At 36.4% G+C, this 24,433-nt stretch overlaps 1 protein-coding gene across 2 annotated transcripts in view; it reads left to right on the top strand.

Annotated features, from left to right (window-relative positions):
* Nucleotides 1–24,433, top strand: part of Snap25 (Synaptosomal-associated protein 25kDa) — a 458,275-nt gene that overhangs the window by 132,363 nt on the left and 301,479 nt on the right. For both annotated transcript variants that reach the window (XM_070112956.1, XM_070112955.1), the window contains exon 3: nucleotides 16,351–16,392. In XM_070112956.1, the coding sequence (XP_069969057.1) occupies nucleotides 16,351–16,392 (42 nt within the window). The remainder of the gene's footprint in view (nucleotides 1–16,350; nucleotides 16,393–24,433) is intronic.

Raw genomic sequence — 24,433 nt, forward strand, 5'->3', positions numbered from 1 at the left:
GTGTCGACAAGAGTTTTAAATTTTTTATTTAATTTATAATCGCAGACTGTGATGTAGGGGAGGGTATCCCCTCTTCTTCTAAAAAATGATCTTCCCGGATATTATGTAGTGTGTATTAATCCTTTGAGCTTTTCCTTGCGGCCTATAGCTATTTTCATGCAAGCCTCGTATTTTTATTAGTAGTATTTCCATTATAGATTATGGAAACAGATGGATCTACGTCCATCGGTTCATGTTTTGAGTAACTACTCTGTTGATTTTTAACAAAATTATTTGCTTGAGTTGTGGGGAAAGCATTCTGTTGCTCCCCTGAATAATTATTTCACCGGGGAAATCTTAAATTGTTGCTTGGGTAATTTTGTCTCACCCTTAATTGTTCGTTCGCAAAATTTTGTGCAAAACGCGCTCTTTGGTTATTTGACTCAAGCTCTTGAGCCTTTGCTAAAGCATCAGGGAGGTCCTGAGGATTCAAGGAGAAAATTATATCTCTTAAGGGTTCATTTAACCCAGTTATAAATATTCTAAGGACATGATTCCTATTTCTTTTATTTAATTCTTTGGTAATTTCCGCTGAATTACCATGAGTCATTATAGTTTTATTAATTAGAAGAGTCAACTTCTTGTTGACTAAATTATAATATTCGATCACTGTCATTGTGCCCTGTCGCAGGACACTCAACTCTTGTTCAATTATATGAATTGGATGTTTGTCTGAGTATGCGAAATCTAAACGTGCGATTATCGCATCAAAATTTAAAACTGTTCCATGATTAGTTAGAACATCATTGGCTTCATTAGTCACTTTATTTCTTAAAATTGTTAAAGCAGCAAATATTTCCTGCTCTTCCTAACATATAAGCTCATCGCGTTATGCGCTGCTTCACGCCAGCTTACATAGGCATTCAATTTTCCACTGAATTCTAATAAGGTCAATGATTCTTGACATTGGACAGAATCATCAATTGTTTCAACCTCATATTCAGTAGCCCTACTATTATTATTTCCGAGTTGTAATTTTAACCTTTGAACTTCCTGTCTCAATTCCAAATTGCTATCCGCGATTAATCTAGTGATCAAGTCTACGGTTAATGCTTCACCGCGAGCCATTTTTATAATTTACTTTATTTTCCTTTATTAAATTAATTTTTAATTACTTTCTTCGTTGTGTAACGCTTCTAAAATTCCATCTAATTCATCAGGGTCTGGAAGAGAGTCCTGATCCAAAGAAGAAGAATTATTTCCTTAAAAGTCTAAAGTTTCTAAAATTTTATTTATTTCATTTTCTATCTCTTCTTCTTCAAAATTTCATTTTTTGGAGCGATTTGGAGAATCTGTCATTTTTGTTTAGGTATCAACTTCAGATTTAATTTTCATTTTTTAATAAGAGACATTTTAGTATCTCGTGGTCTCCTCCACAATAATCACAATAATACAACCTAATGTATTTAGGTTTATTTAGGTCATTACCCTTTTTTTTCAAAAAATATATAATCACTATATTCTCATCATCAATTGGCAAATCACGCAATTTAATATTATATTTATAAAAACTATTTAAAGCTAACTTAACTTGTCGGCGAATTCTTACTTAATCCTGCTGATGATCACTCGAAATTGTGGTTCCCAGTTATGCTCTCGGCTGCTGGTCCTTGTTCCAATTGCTTTTTCCTTTTACAGATAATTTTTTTTTATTTTTTTATTTCTCACTTTCTTCCTTTGTAAGGGTGGATAAAATTTTTTAGTGTTTTCTTCCTTTTTAACACTTTTATTTCTTTTTGTTTTTTGTAAAACGAACAAGGGTACGTTTACTTTTCCCCTTTCGCGTTTACTTTAAAAAAATTTCAAGGATCGGGGTACTTGATTTTTTTCTCCCACGTTGATCCTTGATATTCGTGCCCCACGTTGGGCGCCAATTATGTTTTTGCATCAAGCAAAACAATTTTTAAAAAGTTCGAAGATTTTAGTTCGCTTCGACAGAACGTGTCTTTATTTCAGTAATTCTCAAAAGACTGCCTTGTATATACATCCAAGCTTATTTATAGGCTTACAAAATTGTTTACTTATTTTTAGTTTCACAGAATTGTGAAATAGTTTAATCTTGAAATGAAGATAAAATAAGAACATTTCATTGTAGCTGCAAAGATGCAGAAGGAAGTGTGTTGTTTTAAAGAATGACTTCCAATATAATTTATGAGAAGAATCAATTATGATTTTGTTTACAATTACGGTAAAGAAGCTGTGTGGAGGCTGCCGTTAACTTGCACATAAGTACATGCATACATACATAAATATGTGATATTTTGTGTGCAATTCAACGGAATACTCGCAATCAATGCATAGCAATGTAAATCATACAACAACAATCACTTTGTGCTACTATCTACGAATGCACAATACTCCCAATTCTCTACAAGAACAGTGACGGTCATCTGATGGGTCATATGACAGTCACAGCTGAAAAAATTTTGTCAGCGCGCAGAGCAAAGTTTCTAGCATTTTCTTAAGAGCCTTGTGCAAAAACTGATGTTAACAAACGTATGTGTGTGAGTTTGCATCTCTCTTTAACACATGGGTATTCGGAATTCATTCACTATATGTCTGTACTGCTCACTCTCATGTCTTTTTCTGAGTCATTGCTGACCATAAATCCGTCATAGCTGAAAATTGTCAGTTGTGACTGAAAAGCTATCATAGCTGCAATTTGTCAGTTATGACTGTAAATCTATTATTAATGACAAATTTTGTTTTATTTATATTCAAATTAAAAATTTAAAAATTTAATTTAATGTTTATTTTATAATTACCGTTGTTTTGTACTGGAGGTATGATGTATCAGATATGAGGTATCAGATATGTAATATTATTGATTGTATACGTGTATCTCATATTTTGTTTTGCTTATCATTTTGCTCTTGGCTCTCAAATATAGAATCGCCAAACATATTGCTTGTATACTACAGAAATACTTATGATCTATATCTTCTATTGATATTTCACTAACATCATTACTTAAATTACTAGCCAAAACAATTCCCAGACTGTTGGCAGACTCGAAAGGTGTCTCAAAATAGCTCTCTATTTTCTTAAAAGCGTCACATATATATTTATTCGCTTTGTTTGATGTGTTAGTGCTTATAGCTTTCATGGGTCCAAATTTTTTACTTAAACAAAAAGAATCCTTTTCTTTAATGGGATTAATTTCAAATGTTCCTATTTTCGATGCCATATTGAAATCGTCGCAAAACGTATGCCGTTTATTGGGACGTAAGAATATTTGTTGCAATATTTTGTTTAGTTTATTAACAATTTTTTTAAGAAACTGCATATAATTTTCAAACTTATATGCTGAAAAGGAATCTAATGGACTAAACTGTTTGACACATTCCGACAAATGGAGCAAACCATGTATATTAAAGCTAACCAACTCATCTCCATATATGCTCCCAAAATAATTTACAAAATCATTTAAAACTTCTTGAGCTGTATCTGCCTCAACTCTATAGGACCTTATGGCACTATGTAACAGCAAAAAATGATAGGATAAATCGCTATTAATACAATGTTTTAAAAGATATATTCCAGTGTATAATAAAAATTGCCTAAACTCAGTAGATTTCCAATGATTTATTTCATCTTTCTAACTATACGACCAAATTCTGAGGGAATGAATTGAGCAATATAATTATTTTTTTTATTAATCTTTTTTACATCACTTTTTTTAACTAGTAACTTTAGTAGTTTTTTAGTGACTCCCAGATCAGCTAATTGCATAGAGTCTAAAGGAAATTGTGAAACCATTCCGAACCCGGACTCCTCCATAATGCTTTTTTTTGTTTTAAAATCATCGAGATGATGAGATGGACTAGTTCTCAGCGCGTAAGTTAAATCTGTCCTAGGTAAACCAACCTGCTTTGAGAAACATACTCTTCTGTATTTGTATGTTCTTTCCTGATGACATTTAGGGCAACCATGTTTACCATTATGTGAAATAACACTTGTAACAAAAGCCCTAGCAGGAGCATCAAATAAAAATAAGCGAACATTAAATTTTTTTAACTTTGGTTTTGACCAACTTTAATTCCGTTTCCCTTAAAAGCCTTACAATCATAAATGGTGTCACATTTGGTAAGTTTGAAATAGCCCCAAGTATGGGCCACAAAACTCGGTTAAAACTTTTAAAAAGTTTTAGGCCATCAATACCTATATCAAGCAATATTTCTTCCAAATTTTCAAAAATGTTTGCGGTGTTATAAAGAAAATATTTTTGTATACCTATATAAAGGAATTCGCCATTAGACATAGTCTCAACGTTAACCGTTTGCCTGTTTGATTTTAAAAGAGTTTTTCCTGAAAGTGGCAAATCTTTAACTCCTATCTTACGCAAAATTTTTAATAAATCCTCTAAAGTATTTTGAGAGACATTACCTAATTTCTTACACATGTAAGCAATATAATTCGAAGATGTCCCTGTTTAACAATAACAGTGACGGTCACATACAAGTACATACTGATATACCTCATTTGAAGGTGTTTTTAATATAATTTTAGCTGCCGCGAACTAAAATATACCTATAAAACTCTGTCTAAGTTTATGGCATTCAATATACTTAAGTCAAGAAGATACCAAATTTGATTCTAATTTATATATTTCCGATTTCATCGAATAATGGAATGAATTTAACTGTTTTTGATTCTTGCAATTTGCAAGAGTAAAAGATATTAGGTTACACCCGAACTTAGCCCTTCCTTATAGTAGGCTTCCAACTGTTCATTTATTACATGTGATATCTGTTTATGATCGGTGGGTGGTGAACCAACTTTTTAAATTTTTTTGTTTCACCTTTTGATGGGCTTCCTTAATTCTTTTCTACTTCCTTGTGTTCAGACTACTCATAAAATTCTTTTTGAATGCATGTAGTAAGAAAAACATTTTGCAAGATTCCCAAAAAAATCATTTAATAACATTAAGTAATTTAATATAAAAGTAATTGGTGCGTTCTCGTAAAGCCTATTGACATCATCAACAAAAGGCTATACGGTTCTAAAAACCTTGTGTTCGGTGTTGTTGACATTTACTAACTTTTTTCTACATTTAGCTAGAATTTGGTATATTTCTTTGTATTACATAATATTGAGAAATATATGTACAACAAACAAGTAACGAAGGAATAAGTTCGAGGCTGTTTAACATTTTTAGGGTTTGACTATACAAGTTGGATTGTAACCAAACATTTTTTACTCTCGCAATTAAGGAACTTTTGTATTCAAATATGTTGCAAAAAAATATACAATTAATTTTTCGATGATACCGTGAATGGATTACAATGGTATTAGGATTTTTTTTTTTTTGTTGCGGGGGAGGGGGTGGAAAATTTCTTCCGCATCATCAGTGCTGTCGTCACAGCAACGGTATGTGCCACTTGCAGGTCACTAAACCCCCCTAGAGGGGGGCTCTAGGGAACCGTCGGCCACCCTGGAACCGCGTTTGCATTACTTCAGGGTGGCGTTCCATTTTCCTCATTGAGAGATTTACATCTACGCACCTGCGTCCAGGTCCCGCTTTTTGCTGCGTAGCAAAGTTTCTGCGAATTTCTGGATAATAGCCCAGTTAGCTTCGCTCTCCATCATGACACTGATTAAGTTGTTTGCGCTTATTGGACCGACCAGGTCTTCTGCGGCGGTACGTTCCCTTTGCCATCGCTCACATTTAAAGAATGTGTGTTCAGCGTCGTCTTCAGTCGCATCGTTGTATAGGCATGCCTGCTCTTCGACTTTTCCCATTATGTAGAGATACTTTTTGAAGTATCCATGACCGGATAAAAGCTGCGTTATGTAGAAGTCGACTTCTCCGAATTCACAACTTGTCCATAAGTTTAGGTCTCTTATAAGTCTGGCCGTCCATCTGCCGCGACTCTCATTCTCCCATCTTCGTTGCCATGCTGATATCGTGTCTTTCTTTATTTGGTCTAATGCGCTCTTGTTGTGTTCAGACATTCTCTTTAGCTCCCACAGCTTTTTCCTTTCGTATACCAGAAGGTCAATTGGGGCATTTCCGCTTATGAGTAATATTGCACCACCTGACACCGTTCGGTAAGCTGATGCAACTCTGAGGGCTGCGGAATACTCTAGTCAATACCTTACGCCGATTTTCCTTTTTTAACACATCTGCCCAAATCTCTGCTCCGTATAAAAGGACGCTGATGGTAGTGGACATTAGAAGCTTTCTCTTTTCTTGGCTGGGCCCCCCTATATTGGCCAGTAGTCTGCTGAGTTGGGAGGTGATTTTCACTGCTTTTCCTGCGGCGTGCTGGATTTGTATTCAGAAAGTTAATCTGGGGTCCAGTCTTACGCCTAGGTAGTTCACCGCTTTTTGTGTCTTTAGAGTGTCCGTAATCGTTTGCATACTTATTTCGAGAGGTATGTGCTTATTTGTTAGCAGTAGTAGTTCTGTTTTCTCCGTAGCGAGCTGGAGGTTGTATGCCATGTTTGTGTCCATATCATGACCTGGTTTAGCTTTCTTCGCGCATCTTCTGTGTCTCGGGCTGTAATTACTGCTGCGATGTCGTCCGCGTAGCCAATTAGGTACGATTCGTCTGGCATTTCGAGTTTTAGTATGCCGTCGTAGTTGATGTTCCACAAGTCTGGGCCTAAAATGGATCCTTGTGCAGCTCCATGTAACCACTATCTGTCGTGATCCCTCTCTAGTTTGGTACAGCAGATATCTATTGCTGAGGTAGCTCCGCACCACAGCTCTGATGTAGTTGGGGATTTTAAAGCTTTTTTCAAGAGCGTCGATCATGTCCGCCCATCTAGCGCTGTTGAAGGCGTTTCGGACGTCTAGAGTCGCCAGCAAAACTATTCTTATGTATTTATGGCATCTACGCTGTGCGGCTTCTACGCTTTCAATAATGCATCTTATAGCTCCTAAAGTTGACTTGCCAGGTCTAAAGCCGTGTTGTCTAAGGGAGAGTCCTCCGGCTGCGCTGATGGCCGCTTCGAGTCTGGGTTTAAGTAGACTTTCATAATGTTTTCCCGCTGTGTCAAGCATATATAGTGGACGGTATGCTGATGGTAAGTTGGGATCACCTTTTCCCTTACTGATTAGCCCTAGCCGTTGTTTTTTCCAAGGTTCAGGGAATATTCCGGCTTCGAGGCAGGCGTTGTACATATTCAGAAGTAATGCCGGTCGCTCTGCGGCGATTTTTTTAAGGATTTCTGCTGGGATACCGTCCGGGCCGGGTGATTTATTAGTTCTGAGCTTGCCAGTGGCCAGTTGCAGCTCTTCGAGGGTGAACTGGGGAATTTGCAGAAGTCTTGTTGTCTGTTCTGGATCACTAATCCTGTTTTCGTGTGTGGGGAAGAGTGCGCTTACGATATGATCCATTTTGGCAGCGGTTAAGTCAGGTGGTTTTGCTCGAACTCCGAGTTTCTTCATTACTATTTTGTACCCGAGTCCCCAGGGGTTTTTGTTAACGACCTCGCGAAGTTCCTTCCATTTTATCTTTTGGCTATCATCGATGGCGTGCTTCAGCTCCTTTTTCGCCGCTTGATATTGCTCGGCTTCTTGAGAGGCGGCTCCTCTTCTCCTGGATCTCGTATACGATATACGAAGGCAAAGGCATGTGCGTCTGAGTTGGGCAATATTTTCTGTCCACCAGTAAACTGCCGCTTTATGTTTGATGTGAGAAGCCTTAGGCATCGATTTGGGACATGCTCTTGTTATATTAAGCATTGTGTGCTCGACAACTTTTCTTGAATTTTTAGGGGAGCTGCTAGATGGGTTATGGTCGTCTATTGCGGAGATTAATTTCAAAGTGTTTAGTTTCGAGACGTTCCATTTTCGGGCTCCAGTATTTTTTCTGTACTGGTGGGCGTTTGTTCCGGTGTCCACCTCAAAAGAGATGTACTGTTGATCGCTGCCAGTGTAATCTTCCAGGACTCTCCATATCTTTATTAAGCCAGCCATGCGTTCTGTTTCTAGAATGCGCTTTCCTCTCGAGTCCGTGTTTGGCATACCCCACTCTATGGCTTTCGAATTCAGGTCTCCGGCGATAATTAATTGACCTTCTATAGACCTGGCTGTATCCTCTATATTGTCGAGCTTTTCTTGAAATTCTTGTATGCTGTCGCTTGGCGTCAGGTAGCAGCTAATTACTGTGAAAAGGTCGAACTGGCCCAGACGAAACCGTTGCTGTTCCCTTCACCTGTGATGGTGATTTTACTTCTTGGGGGTAGCCATGTAGCTGCGGTTGAGCTGCTATCTTCTAACCAGGTCCCACTCACCTTCTTTTTATATTGCTCGCTTATGATGATTAAGTCGTAACCGTTCTCCGTCACCATTTGCGAGAGTAAAGCGTCAGCAGCCTTGCATCTATGCATATTGGCCTGTAGAATATTCATTTGTTCTGATGATTCCTATATACCGTACATTTTGCGGAGCCCGGAATATGGTCGACTTTTTCGTGTTTAGCCTCTTCGCAGAGGCAGCATGAGGGGGTTTTTGTGCACTCTTTTAATTTGTGACCTGGTTGGCCCCATTTTATGCAAGTACCTTGCCCTCTCCTGTCATTCCATTTGCAGTCCCAGGTCAAAGCAGCGGTAGCACCTTTTGGCGTTTTCTTTCAGTCGCGGCCTGGAGTTAACCCAGCCAATTTTAATGCGTGTCTTTCGCATCAGTGTGTCAGCTTTATCCTGATGAAGCGTTATATACGCCCTTACCTGCTCTCTTGTGTTAGGTGCAGTTATGTTTATTGGCAAGCTTCGATGGGGTCCTATACCACTTCTTTTACGGCCTCTATGATATTAGGATTGGTTATATGAAGTCAACCTAATTAATTCAAATAAAAATGTGGAAGAGGTTAAATAGAGAATACGCCATTTATATATTAGGGATATGAGATTTAGATCAAATTTGTATTCAGTGTTGAAACATGAAATTAAGTTTACATGGTTTGTTGAAAATAATTCATAATGTTCGATTAAGCATGTTCACTTAATTTCATAAAAATACGAGGGCAATGAGAAGTATTAATCTTTCGAAACTATTGACCCGATTTTATTCAAGTGTAACATTATAAAAACGTGCAGATTGACCGATATATAGAGTTAACCAGAAGTGGAGAAATCCTTACATAAGGTATACGGGAGCTACTTCCCATTGACCCAATTTTATCCATTTTTTGAAACTACCATATTATTATCATTACAAGTTTATGTCTGAGTTCTATTAATATACATTTCTCACAAAGTGACTGATATTTTCAGTAAAAAGGCAGCAAAATGAAGAGGTTCACATATTCCATATTTGGGGGCTCGAAGGGTTATGGCCCGATTTGGAAAGTTTTGTTTCGATATCTTTATTAGTGCTATATTCTTCTAGATCTGAAAAAAAGAATAACACTCCTACTGTTATATGAGAATATTATGCACTAAATTTATTTAAAATTGGTCGAGTAGTTCCTGATAATTTGGTTGATACATTTTAGTGATTTCTGAGTCATGCTCTTTAAACTAACTAAGTGGCGGGGCCGCTCTCATTTAAAATAAATTTTTAAACGCAAATGTCCCTTCTTATTACGATTTCCTGTGCCAAATTTTATCTCACTTATATCACGTTAGTTTTCCTTTACGGGCACCTTGAGGAGGGAGTAATGATCCAAATTTTGTTTACCACCGGAAAGTCGAGTATCACTATATTGGGTATATATGAGCTGAGGAAGACTCCGAACTATTTTCAGTAACTTTAGGTATTCATTGAAGCATTCCTGAAAAAATATTTACACCTAATGTTATCAAGAAACTCACATTAATTGTATTCCTTGATGCCGCTTAATTAAAATAACGAAAATAACCATGTGTAGTACATGGGATCTCAAGTAAAGTTTAAGTTAGTATAGGCCACAACAACAAGGGAAACCATGTTTGTGACTGTGGCGCACATGGATGGCGTGGTTATTATCCGATATCACTTAATGTACCACCACCATTATCACTCAGGCGGTGTAATGAAATGCTTGAGGGAACTATTTACAGCAAGTTTTGTTAATATGGCTTTAAGAGTTTGTTACTTTTTCAAACACCATCTTTACCAAATGTTTTCGGCTTAATTTTTTCTAGTTATAGTACTTTATATCAAATTATTATTTCAAATAAAACCTTTGTTATATCACACAACATCCAATACAATAAATTTGCAGTTGCTTGGGCTTTACAACGAGTTTGATTAAGAATGAACCGTCTTCATAAATATCCATCAGGCACATCACATAGTTATGGACGCAAGGCAATACACATACAAGTAGTATTCTGAGCTACGACACAAGCGACGGCTATAAGGAATATAAAGTCACCGGTGGGGTACCACAAGAATATGTACTCGGACCGTTACTCTGGAACATCATGTACGACGGAGTACTGCGACTAAAGGTACCCAAAAATGTTCACATCATAGGATTTGCAGATGACATTGCTGTTGTGGTGACAGCTAAGCACATAGAAGATATTGTTGCAATAACCAGTGCAGTAATATCTTTAATTAATGATTGGCTTGAAACTAATGGACTTACCCTAGCAGAGAGCAAAACGGACGCCGTGCTTATTACTGGCAGAAAAACCTGAGAGACTGCTACATTCAGAATAAAAGCTACGTGAATAACTACACAAACATTTAGTAAAAGAACATTTAGCCTACACCTGCGAAAAAGCTTTAAAAACATGTAGAGCCTTAACCCAAATGATGCTCAATACCCGTGGACCGAAGCAAAATAAGAGAAGACTCTTGGCTGGAGTTCTGAAGTCCGTCACTCTATATGGCGCCGGTGTGGCCTTTTTTCCACTTATGCCATTTGCGCACTCAGAGTATGCTCAGCTATCAGAACAGTGTCAGAAGATGCTGCCCTTGTAATTGCGGGCTTACACCCATTAGATCTCTTAGCCAAAGAGAACAAAAAGCCTGTAACGGACTTACCACCCAGAACCGTAAAAGAAAATGCCCGACCGAAGACGGTGGAGAGTTGGCAAAGACGATGGTCAGTCAAAAAGAACGCTGGACTTTCCGACTGATTCCCAACATTGACCCATGGCTAAAAAGACCACGGCGAGGTAGGCTTTTACTTAACTCAAATTCTGACAGGGCATGGCTGTTTCAAAGCATATTTGAAACGCTTTCAATAGGAAAATGATGATATATGCGATAAATGCGGTGGCGAGACGATTGAGAATGTAGAGTATACGTTGTTCCATTGTCCGCAATACGAGCAAGAGAGACAATTCCTCAAGAGCGCATTCGGTTTAGACCCAACCCCCGAAAACTTAGTAGACCAAATGGTGGAATCAAAAGCTAAGTGGGATGCGGTGTGCGAAATAGCCGCCAAAATCATGAAAACCCAAAGAGCCCGAGAAGAGAACTCCAAAACTTAACGGACCACTAGAACGCGGACCAAACAAACACATTAAAACAAAAATAAAACAAGCATAAAGGAAGGGTTTGGCGACAAACATTGCACGGGGCGGGTTTAATACCAACAGAGGTTTTTTTTTTTCTTTTTTTTTTTTTTATAGTAGGGGGAAGCATCGAAAGCCGAAGTGCGGAACTTTAATCCGCTAAACCTAACCTACTCCCAACCCAAATCTCTCCCACGGAACCACTGGACAAAGTATTACTTCATGGGAGAGAAGAAGACATTTAAGTCTCCTCTACGGTACGGACTAACTGACTCCTAATCTGTTGTAAGTGTCTCAATCTTGTCATTATCACAGCTGACGCTTCGCTGACTGCTTTCCATTTAATAGAGGACTCACACATAAGTGCTGTCAAATTTTCCACATAGAAACTACCGCCAAGTGTGGTTTTCAGATTTTCTCTTATACTGGAGAACCGAGGGCAATGGTAAAAAACATGTTCAGAGTCTTCAATACATTCTGTACACGTCGGACAGTACGGACTGTAGTCATGACGAAATTTGTAAAGGTAGCTTCTAAAGCACCCATGTCCACTTAGCATTTGGGTCAGGTGGAAATCCAGGTCCCCATGCTGTCTATCTATCCACGGTCTGATGTCTGGTATCAGTCTGTGAGTCCACCGTCCTTTGGGTGAGGTTTGCCACCGTTGCTGCCACAGCATAATGCTCTTGGTTCTTTCCTCTCTTTTTGTTGCTGTAGAGATATACCAACAGAGGTGGGGCCAAGTAAATGCAATTTGTTATTGAATGCATTGAACACTACAAACGTATGAGCACTCAACTCAACCATCCTCCCGACGGAATACTTGACGGTGGTACCGGGGGGAAAGGTACATGACGGTAGGAGGTTTAGTTAGATTAAAGTTCCACACTGACGTGGGGTTCAGGCTTTCGATGCTTCCTCCTGGTAAAAAACACATATAAGTATACATACATTTTGAATTAAAAACATGATGTTGCTTGAATAGTGTGAGTGAACTGCAGGGATTTATATCTAGAATAATTTTTTGAACACAATTGCGCTTACCTTTGTTAATAATGTCAACAAATCGAACAATAGTGGTCTTCTGTTTAAGATGACTTACGTCAGGTGTACAATGTAATATGAAATAATATTTAGCGAAGTTTGCACGTTTTAAGTTGGTTTGCCCAAGTAATGGACCTGAGTTTCTTTGTCATTTACTTTTCGAACGTATTCCTGCAATGACGTTCCAGAATATTGTGTCACTAGTTCCACGAAGAGGTATGTTTTAACTTCCTAGTACTAATGCCAATAATATTTCGAGAACTTGCTGCCAGTAATGTTCTAGTGTTCTTATTAAGCGATATTTATATGATTACTTTTCACCAATTATATGATTAGTTGTCAGATAGAAGAATTCAAACTGTTTCCACCTTTGATAGTCATTTGTTCCGCCATTATGAGATTTGATTTTATAACTGTTAAAAAAAACTTGCAACAGAAACGGAACATGGCATCTTTTGTTGATTGGATTTCACTGGATCCTTTGAAATATATAATAATAATTCTCTACTTGGCAACTTCCGGCGGGAGTTAAATTATTTATTTCATCTATGTCAATGACACTGTTTTCGTATGGAGTTTCTTGTTGTTTACTATTATTTAGAAAAACTTTTTAAATATTTAGTTCTACCTGTTGTGACTTTCTATTTTAATATTTACTTACGATGTTTCTCCTATGTCATGACTTATTTCAACTTGTTACCTAATTTCTTTGTCCAATGCCTCTGTAGTGTATTCGAGTCTTTGTTTAAAGAGTGCCTGTGTTTTTATAAAATTATCTTTTACCATTTTTAACCTTTGAAATTCAGCACCCGATAATTTTTCTTGAAATTACTCATGATTATTAACTTTACACTAAATGAATGAAACTACAATAATTGTATGGAAGAGTTTAGTGGTTACACCCGAACTTAGCCATTCCTTACTTGTTCTTTTCTTAATATTCGCACGGCTGTAAACTGTCAAAGTTGACAAATGGCTCGACAAGTGTATACATAAATTATCCTTTTTTCGGTAACAAGTGTATGTTTGGAAAATATTATATATACAAGTAATTTTATTAAACTTTTCGTGATATTAGTGTTTTAATTGAAAGAAGCAGGTATGTATTTCCTTAAGAAATTGTTTCTGTGCAATGTACATACTCGTATTTGTGTTCGTGTTTATTCGTGCTTGAAGACAATCCTCCAGATAATAAGCAATTTTTTGTGTTCGCGGATCTTCCATGGCGTAAATGTTATGTTCATTCGGGCGGATTCGGTCTAGTGATTATTTGTTTTGTTAATACTTGTATTATCTATTGTGAATGTTAAATGTGTAAAATTAGCTTCTAGTTTTTCCAAGATTTTAAGATTTGCTCCTTTTATTAAACATTTCAAGCTTCAAATGCACCCTGTTTTTAATTTGCAATGCAATAAAGAAGTTTTCTGCAATTAAAAACTATGTTTTGAATTTATTTGTTTGTGAAGGTAAATATCGAACCGATAAAATCAATCAAATAAAAGAGCAATTGCGAAATTTTGTGCCACGGAATATTAGCAGTAATTGAAGAGCGAAACGGGCAGTGATTGGAAGGAAATTTTTATTATCTGACCCAAAAGTAAATATGTCATCTGGACATCCAGTTAAATCATTTGAAGACTGTAAGACGGACCCTCAAGTACGAAATGTTGTAAGTCCGTGTATGAGTTAATGGTGGCCGCCAGCGTAAGTCTATACAACATTTTTAAAAAATTAATGTGATACTGAAGTACCTATAACATAACCCCACAATGGCCCGAAACAGCTGACGTAGACGTCAATTTGATACGAAGGTTTAGCGTAATTATGCGCACAATAGCTTGTGAATATGTATTGAATACGGAAGCTTTTCGCAATTACACATGGGAAACTGCAGACATATTCGTTAGCACATATCCGTTGTTCTGCATACCTTAATCTGTCCAGACCCACTAATCACTTCGAAATCCACAGCAGCATCAAAATTAGCAAAAAGAAATATTAAATTGGAAGAAGAGGTGTAACTATTACTTTCAGCTGATAATGACCTTTCGTGCAATTGTCCTTCCTTCGAATAAGGTTTGTTCAATGTTGTACGCGTAAATTATTAATAAAAAATAATAATTTCCTTTAAAATTAAAATTTTTTTTTTTTTTTTTTTGAAAAAACGTATGTAAGTTAGTCCTGACAATCGAGTTCAGCTTGAACAACAACGTGATACTTTGTTCCTGACAAAACGCTTAATGATCCCTCGGCGCTAGCAACTCAGACTGTTAAAAAATGCTTAAAGCTATGCAGGTATTCTCACCAAATCAAATGATATTTCGTTAGACACATCAGCGGATATTTTTCATCGAACCTGTACGCAGCAGCCTGAATGTCTTCTAGTTCCATTTTAGGAAACAGCCACTGATGTCTCTAAATTCAAAGAACCTGTTCGTGATTCCCGCAATGATCGAGTCCATGATAACAAAGAAAGTGTTCCTTTTAAAATCAATATTTTTAGTAGTACAATTTTTTTCCAAATTATCGGCCACTTTATCGCGTATGTCAAAACTTAACCAACTGTTCGACATTCATTCAAATTCACACTCCACTGATTCCGTTAAAGCTGCAAATCAGCAAGAAGACTTTAAAGATTTTTCAATCAACTTCGTTAGTAGGTGTTCGCTCTAAAGGTTCAAACCATATATGATATACTCACCACAGGTGATTTACAGATATCAATATCACATTAAACTAGTAAAACGACTGCAAAACGAATTATGAAAGAATTTGGCTTGTATATTTAGTTAAATCTGTGACTTTTTCATTTAAATCGATACATGCAATTATTGTTGTAATTCATATTGGCAACAATTGTAGAGAATTGTTGGAGAAAAAAATTTCCAAAAAATTGCAGACCACCGAGCGCCCCTGAGAATTCCGATCCCGGAAGGAACTGTCCATGATCTCCCCCTGTTTCATTCATTTCTCTGAGTAATGAACATTAGGGAATTCAGACCATACATTTCCTAAACCTCCATACCGCCAGGGAACTGATTTCAGTTCTTCTGGTTTATTGTAACCGATTCACAATAATTTGTTTATATTGTTTAAAGTATGAACATGACTAATTAAATATTTGTTACAAGTAAACAAGTGTTTTAAATTTTTGTAAAAGTCGAAAAAGCCTTAACGTACTCTCTTTTGGCCGTAGTTTAAATGCATATACTCAAATTTTACGGAATTTCAATCATCAAAACTATATATATTTAGGTAACCGTTTTAGGTCTCCCAACGAAGGAGGCCGCGAAACTTATAATTTTTTTTACAATAGATCGTCTTATTTTGCCGCAAAGATGAGAATTCCGTGAGCGGAAAGTAAAAATTTTATTTAGTTTGAATTTTTCAAAAAATTAATTTGCACAAAAAATAAACAGAATTTGCACATGTTTTCCAATTCCCTTCGGCCGCTTTCAAAAAAATAACCCTGATCGGTCCAAAAGCGGCGTGTTCATGATTCTTTCGCGTCGAACTCCTTACTGTACGCAAAAGAACTTTAGACGCCCCGGGGTTGTACCGACCAGGATTATTTTTGAAGCCCGTCCAAAGGCCGCCAGCACAGTATGCGTGTGCGAAGTAATTTTTAAAATATTTTGTTTTGTTTAAAAACGCGCTATAAATCCCTATACATATATATATTTTTGAAACAATTGACTTTTCGCTCACGGAATTTTTATGTTCACATCAAAATAAGACGATTAAAATATTATCAATTTCGTGACCTTTTTCGTTGGGGACGTAAATTATAAATATATCTGTATTTTAATAACAACAAATATTTTTCATAAAATTTAATTCTGTCGTTTTCATTTCCTATTTCAGTCACTTGAAAGCACTCGCCGAATGCTTGCGCTCTGTGAAGAGGTAAGTGAAAGTCTGCAAATTTCGATTGTAAGAAAGCTAACTTGTATCTATTATGTGTATAAAAAATTAAAGGGTTGCTTGGATGACTGGTCTCGTCTAACAATGCTGCATTGACTAAAGTTATGTGTTCATCGTCCACATAATAAGTTTACTATGTTACGTTAAGAGTAAAAAGAATTGAATAGAAATGATAATAACAGAACAGTTTGTTTTTTAAGGAAGGGTTGCCCAAGTGTTTAACTTAGATAACTTATGGCTTATAACACTTAACCGACTTAAAGCACACTTTGTTCAAATTCTTGCTATATTAAGTTTAATTCTACAGAGTTAATGCAGTACAGTATTCGAAAATGTCTAAGACTTCTGGAGTGTATATAAGATAATTATTGTTGTTGTTTTGTCAAGTAACACTCCAAGCCACAATGGATTATTATTAATTGGTATGGTTGACACCAAGGGTGGAAAAGTGCAATATATAACGTTTGCTCATAATTTACAGTTACTATTTATAAAGTGTAAAATATTATTTGTGCTGTTGTAATTTGATACTTTCGCAATTTTAGACAGAGTATAAAAGTTGGGTTCATCTTAAGGTTGTTTGCAGCACCTAAACCTAACTAGAGAGTTAGGTTTGTATACGTAGTCTAAAAAATTGCAAACGGAAATTCAGCTCACAACGATGGAAGTCACCTAAGAAAAATGTAACATTGTTTTGGTTTTTAGCAGAAAAAAATATATAAAAGTTAGTTAGTTAGTTTTGCCATTAACATTCTCAACTATGGGTTTTTGATGAGGGAACCAGAGCATGAATTATGTATGTATATTCATATTTGCATTTTTTAAATGTTACTTAAAATTGGTTTAATTTTATTCTCGCTATATGTTTCAATGGAGAGTATAATAGTTTTGTTTACCTAACGGTTGTTTATATCATCTAAAACGAATCGAGACGGATCTGGAGTTATATACTTGTATGCATATATAATATAAATGATCAGGATGACGAGATGAGTTGAAATCTGGGTGACTGTCTGTCCGTCCGTCTGTGAAAGCACTAACTTGAGAAAAAACTGAGATATCTTAATGAAATTTTGTACAAGTGCTCCTTGGCAAAAAGAAATGACGAGTTTGTGGATGGGTGTAATCGAAAAACTTACATATTGCCATAACTAAACCACAAATTAAGGTACAAAACCGTAATTTGGTAAAACGAACTGCACTTGAGGGGCACTTGTAGGTTAAACATTTTCATCTATTTACAACATCTGCTTTTTTTAACTTTCTGGTATACAAATCAAGCACTAATTAATATATCGGGATACAAATGTGCACGAATATTTCTTTTAAGGTACGCCATTTCGGGTATAAAAATTCTCAAAATCGGACCATAACTATTCAAGCCCGCAGATATCGGAAATGTGGACCCGCAGAGCCTATGTCTGACTTTTTTGTCGAAAATATTGGTCAATCTGTGAGATATATAATTTATATTGAAAAAACGTATTTTTGAAATAACAGTGTATCTTTGTGCCTAAAATGGAAAAAATCGGCAAAAGCTTGCCTCCATGCCCCCGAAATATAATTCAATGTATGAGATATATAATTCGAATTTGGAGAGAAACATTTCCTAATAATATCATTTCTGTATGTCAAAAATAGCCTAAATCAAATTAGAGCCCATATATCTAATATAAAGATTTTCGAACTTCCGGCTGACTTTTTATCCCATATATCGGCACATACCTACTTGTATGGTATGTGAGTTATTTTAATTAAATTGAGCGGGCGTGTTTTCTAATAACGATGCATCTGTGATTTTAAAATGGATTAAATCGAGAGAAGACTTGGCTTAGCCCCCATATACATAACTAAAAACTAGGATTTTCAAACGTCTGGTTGACTTCACTCTTTATACGAGTATATTAGTGATGGTATAAGGTACCTTAATGAAACACAGAGGAGCTCCTTTTCTGTAAATAATACTTGTATGTAGTTTATACTGTATACCATATATTGATGCATGAGTAAGATATCTTAGCAAAATTAACTGTACATATAATATTAGATATACTACACCATTTTTAAAGCCGAAAATATGTGAAATTGATCCAAAAATTACACAAACTACATACATGATTTTCGTTATTTCCCCTTCTTTGATCTTTGCCAGTTGCAAGCCTTTCCTTACTTGTTTTGGATTACTGTCAATATTTTATAAGAACAATATCTAATAACTTATAAATGATATTAGATTTAACATTTTTTTTAGATGGATATAAAGAATGAAATGTATAAGAAAAAGGTGTACACTTTGACATTGACAGGGTCTGTGGCGTGGCCCCCAAGATTTAACACTTGACGCGTTATCGCTGACATATGACCCCGATTCCTGCAGAAAGTCGTCGAAAATTGTGCCTCTCGGCTGGAATTTATTCGAACCAGCTGCGAGGTTCACTTACCTGTAATCATTTTTAAAACATAATGGCAAACCTTAATACCTATAATAAAGATAAATTCCTTGACGCGGTTTATGTACATATATACAGGTTGGTTGAAAATTTGATCTTTGTTGTCTCATTAAGACATATCACTACTAGCTCCAACTTTTATACCCTGAACAGGGTATATTAATTTTGCCACGAAGTTTGTAACACCCAGAAGGAAACGTCGAAGACCATATAAAGTATAGATATAAATGATCACCGCGATGAGCTGAGTTCATTTAGCCATGTCTGTTTGTCTATTTGTCCGTCCGTCTGTCCGTCTGTATATACGCGAACTAGTCCCTCAGTTTTTGAGATATCGATCTGAAATTTTGAACACTTCTTTTTCTCCCCAAGAAGCTGCTCATTCGTCGGAACCGCCGATATCGGGTCACTATAGCAAATAGCTATCATATAAACTTTCTTATTTGACGAGATATAATCACGAAATTCGGCATGAGTTATTGCTAGAAGAAGAAATGCAATCTCCGAAGAAATTGTTCAGAGCGGATCACTATAGCATATATCTGCAATACAAACTGAACGATCGGAATCAAGTACTTGCATGGACAAATTATTCTTTAGATAAGATATCTTCACGAAATCCGGCATTGATTTCTCTCAATGGCATATAGCTGCCATGCAAACTGACAATCTAAATTAAGTTCCAAACCAAACCAAATATATTATGCAGCTAGCATAGAAACCGACCGATCAAAATAAACTTTTGTATGGAAGTTTTTGGTATGGATTATTGCTTAAGATATGACTTTTTTATATGACAAAATATATGCACAAAGTTTGGCATGACTTACTTTTTTCATTAAATAGAGAACCCATTTTCTTCAAAATAAATTTTTAAAATAAAATTAAATTTTTCCTATATGGTAAATAGTGAGTAAGAGAACTAATCTATCTTCTCCAATATATTTACAATGTGATCAGATTTAACCACTTTAGAAATAATATATTATAAAAAAATCAGATTAATTAATTATTTATACTGTCCAATTTGAGCTTTCAATAAAAATTATCTTATATCTGCCAAAAACTGTTTTGCTTGTGCCATAAGTAAGGTATGACGTGTAGCTAATTGGGACAGTAAGTTGAAAATTGTGTTTAGAATAGACACATACAAGGTGTGGTCCAAAGTAAACAGGACTTTAAAAAAAAAAGACAGAACAAATGGTTTTATCGGCAAAATTAATTAATTTTATTCAAAATAGTCTTCTTCTGCTTTAATACAGCTTTTTGCACGGTCCAGAAGCATGTCGAACGAGTGTTTTAGCTCGTTGCCCGGTACGGCCGCCAGTATGCCGGTGCAAGCCTTTTAAATGGCCTCCACGTCTGTATAACGCTTTCCTTTCATCGGAAAATGCATTTTTCCGAAAAGGTAGAAGTCGCACGGTTCCATATCAGGTGAATACGGGGAGTGGTTGATTGTTAAAATGTGATTTTTGGTCTAATAAACGACCACAAGCGTCGATTGATGAGGCGGCGCATTATCGTGCAAAAAACGCCAACTTCCATCTTCGCGATATTCGGGCCGAACACGTCGAATACGGCGCACCAAACGCTTCAAAACTCCAAGTTAGAATACCGCATTAACGTTTTGGCCGGGTTGAACAAATTCTTTGTGGACAATACCCTTGGAATCATAAAAACAAATCAGCATTGTCTTCACTTTTGACTTTTCCAGGCGCGATTTCTTTTTGAAATAATAAGCATTTTTTTAATTATATTATTATTTTTTCATAATAAGCATTATTTTAATTCAAATATAATTTTTTCGCTGTTTTTTTAAGTATATTTTTAATATAAATATTTGATTAATTTATAAAAATGCCAAGATTATCTAGACAATCGCAGGAACAGAGACGTCGCAATGCTCTGAATCGAAGCCGACAACAATACAGTCAAAATTTGGAGAATAATAGACAGAGAAACGCCGACTATATTGCAATGAGAAGAGAACTCGTGACAGTTCTGCACGTTCCACTAGACGACAGAACCTACTTCACAGAGCAGCAGCGTAATACAGTTGATCATGCAAACAGACAGAATCCAAAATATAGAACAGCGGAGCAGGAGCGCGACACAATAGAACATTCGATCAGGCGCTTGGATCAGAATATAGAACTAAAGAGCAGGAACGCAACACCGCGGAACATTTAAATAGGAGAACCAATTCTGAATATAGAGCAGCAGAGCAGGAGCGCAACAAAATAGGTCATTCGAACAGACGAATGAATGCTGAATATAGAGCAGCGGAGCACGAGCTCGACACAATGGAACTTTCTGTACGGCGCCAGAATGTAATAATAAGAGAAGAAGAGAGGTGACGATATGTAGCATTGAGAAGAAGTCGTCGAGAAGATCCAATAAGAAGACGTCATGAGAAAATTTTAGATTCTTCTCAAAGAAGAGTGACCCGCCAGCAAAACAGGCAACAACTAGCAAACGAGCAGGAATCAACGTTGGAAAGAGTACAATTGCATAGATCGGATCCAGCAAATCGTCAGTTAGAAAGCGAAAGGCAAACCAGGAGGAATATAAGAAGACGTCGTGAACTTTCTCCTGATACACAGCTAAAAGAACAAGAACGTCAACGTCGAACTGCCAATATCTTTGATATATACGCATTGTTGATAAAGAAAGGATCCACTGAAATATGCGTGTGAAAAAATTAGAAAAATGTCGGACTTCAACAATATTTGCGCGCTCAGAAGATGCTAGACAAGTGTTTTATTTATCCTCAAAATTTGCGTCTTCAAACAAAAAGTATAACTTTTGGAACACATGCTATCGTATTGTTAAGAAAGGCAAGATACCAAATATCTGCCTCTCGGAAGGATTGGAGTTTCCTGATATTCCGGAATGCCTTCAGGATTTAACGTGTCTGGAAGAAAGACTGATATCACCAAGAAGCCTATTTATGCGCATCATCTGCTTAGGATATGAACGACAATGTGCAATTCATGGAGCAGTGGTGAATATCCCGATTTCTGTTGTAGAGACAGTCACTATGCTCCCACGAAGATTTGACAACAGCCATATTATTCAAGTGCACTTGAAACGTCGATTGGAATATGAGCAAAATTTTACAATGGAGACAGTGTGACCAGCGAAGATATTGGAGGCACTAAACTATCTGGCTAGCCATTTATTGCGGATCCTGCAGATGAGACAGAAGTAAAAGACCTGCCTAATGCCCATCAGAAAAATGTATCGCTTGAAATGGAAGAGGAATGTGGAAAATAATATCCGCCAGATAACTAAACAATGTAATGGACCGTCAGTAGTCCTTAGTGACTTCAACATATGTCGCCTAACAGCAACTGATGATTTGGAGGCTCGATTACAACAGTTAGGATTTCAATCTTCATTCGCTAAGGTTGCCATACATATAGTAGTTACTAAAAGAAATTCACCTGTGAAGGGTATTATAGCTTCGGCGCAGCCGAAGTTAACGCTTTCTCTTGTTTTTTTTCCAAGTTGGTACATCTGTCGTGAGAACACATACAAAGGTACAAGTCATTCTAACAATTAATTCTTTGTTTACAAGCCATTTGAAGTTGACGTGTCAGAGTATTTTTTGTAGGACGAGCCACATAATATTGTATAATATATTTTACTTATACGACAATATAACATGGCAACACCATGTCAGCAAGTGAGGTACTCCTGGCTTATAAGGAACGCTGAAACGAATACGACACAAAACGGAACAACGAATGCATAGTCAACAGTTAGGCTCGATAACGCCTGCTCCTGTTATAATAGACTATACAAAACATTTTAAACTCTCTTTTCCACCAAACTTTTTTAATATGGAAAAAATTGAATATCGCGCAGTGATTAAATTCTTTGTTTTGAAAGGTTAAAAAGCAAAGTAAATTAATGTTTGAGTTTTCACCTTCAAAACGCACCATTGAATTTTGGTATGGTGAATTAACACGTGCTCGTACAAAGCTTGAAGACGATCCACGCGAAGGGTGACCAACCACAACCACAGTAACAATCATTGAGCAAGGTCATATTATTGTTAGTGAAGATCCAAGATTGACTAAGCGTGAAATTGCTAATGCCATAGGCATCTCAGACGAACGGGTACTTCATATAATATTTTATTATTAGTAAATATGCTGTTTGGAAAGTCGCACACGTTAACAATTCAACAAAAACTGTATTCAACAGATTTGACTCCCAGCGACTACTACCTCTTCAGAAACCTGAAACTTTTCCATCGTGGAAAGCGTTTTTCGTCGAATGAAGTAGTTATTACAGCCGTAGACGTAGGGGTATTTTGCAGAGATTTTTGAACAACCATGATGTCCATTAGCTGTGGTTCCAACAAGGCGGAGCAACATGCCACACAGCTCGTACCACAATCGATTTATTGAAAGACACGTTTGGTGACCGCCTAGTTTCACGTTTTGGACCGTGAATTGGCCTCCAAGGTCTTGTGATTTAACATCGCTAGACTAATTTCTGTGGGGTTATGTAAAATCATTCGTCTATGCGCATAAGCCACAAACGCTTAACCATTTGGAAGACAACATTCGCCGTGTTATTACCGTGTTATAATGCCACAAGATTATCTTTCGGATAAATAAAATTCACTTCAATCGAATAATCCATCGTTGTTTTATTGCAATTTAAAGTTCGATACCTCTAAAAAAAACACCCCAACAATTGGAAAAATGTTTTTTGATAATGTTTCTTGATAAATGGCAAAAATTAATGCAATTAGTCCCCCAGCTGACTTAAAACTTGTATACAATATATGTAATATTTAAATGCAATTAAGTGAACATGTTTTCTCTAAACATAATGCGGTTAGAGCTGAATATGAATGAAATCGGTCTAAACGTTGTTAGAAACCTCATATCCCTAATATAAGAATTTAGGAAACAAAATTTTATTAAGAGACTAAGTGAATCTATGACCTATAATATAAATTAAGATAGCAATAGTTGTATGATTGTAATCCATTCACACGTAACATATTTTAATATAAAGTTTTGAATGTTTAGCTTGAACATTTTTGGTTCGATTTAGACAATTTTTGGGCACAAGGTGGCATACTTTAAACGTATTATTCTCTCAACGTTTTACCCCGATATAATCATTGTTGCTTTATATGCATAGTGGAAGGTGAAAGAATCAGATGGAATTATTTATATTTATTATTTATATCGGAAATAGGCCTGGTTGTAGTCCAATTTCGCCCATTTTCGCACTATAACATAGAAATATGAAAAAAACGTTATGCACCGAATTTGGTTGAAATCGGTAAGGCAGATCCCAAGATATGGGTTTTCACCTAAAAGTGGGCGGTGCCACGCCCACTATCTAATTTTGAACGCGGTTCCTCTAAAGTCATCTCATACCATCCCACAGATAAAATTTAATGTCTCTGGTGTGTTTAGTGCTTGATTTATCGCGCTTTTAGTAGTTTTTAACAGTAGCGTTATATGGGGAGAGGGTGGAGTTACCACCCGATTTCTATTTTCACACTGTTGGTAGAAGTTCTAAAAACATTTACTTTCAGTGAA

This window comes from Bactrocera oleae, chromosome 2, assembly GCF_042242935.1.
Source record: "Bactrocera oleae isolate idBacOlea1 chromosome 2, idBacOlea1, whole genome shotgun sequence".
In the NCBI taxonomy this organism is placed as follows: Eukaryota; Metazoa; Arthropoda; class Insecta; order Diptera; family Tephritidae; genus Bactrocera; species Bactrocera oleae.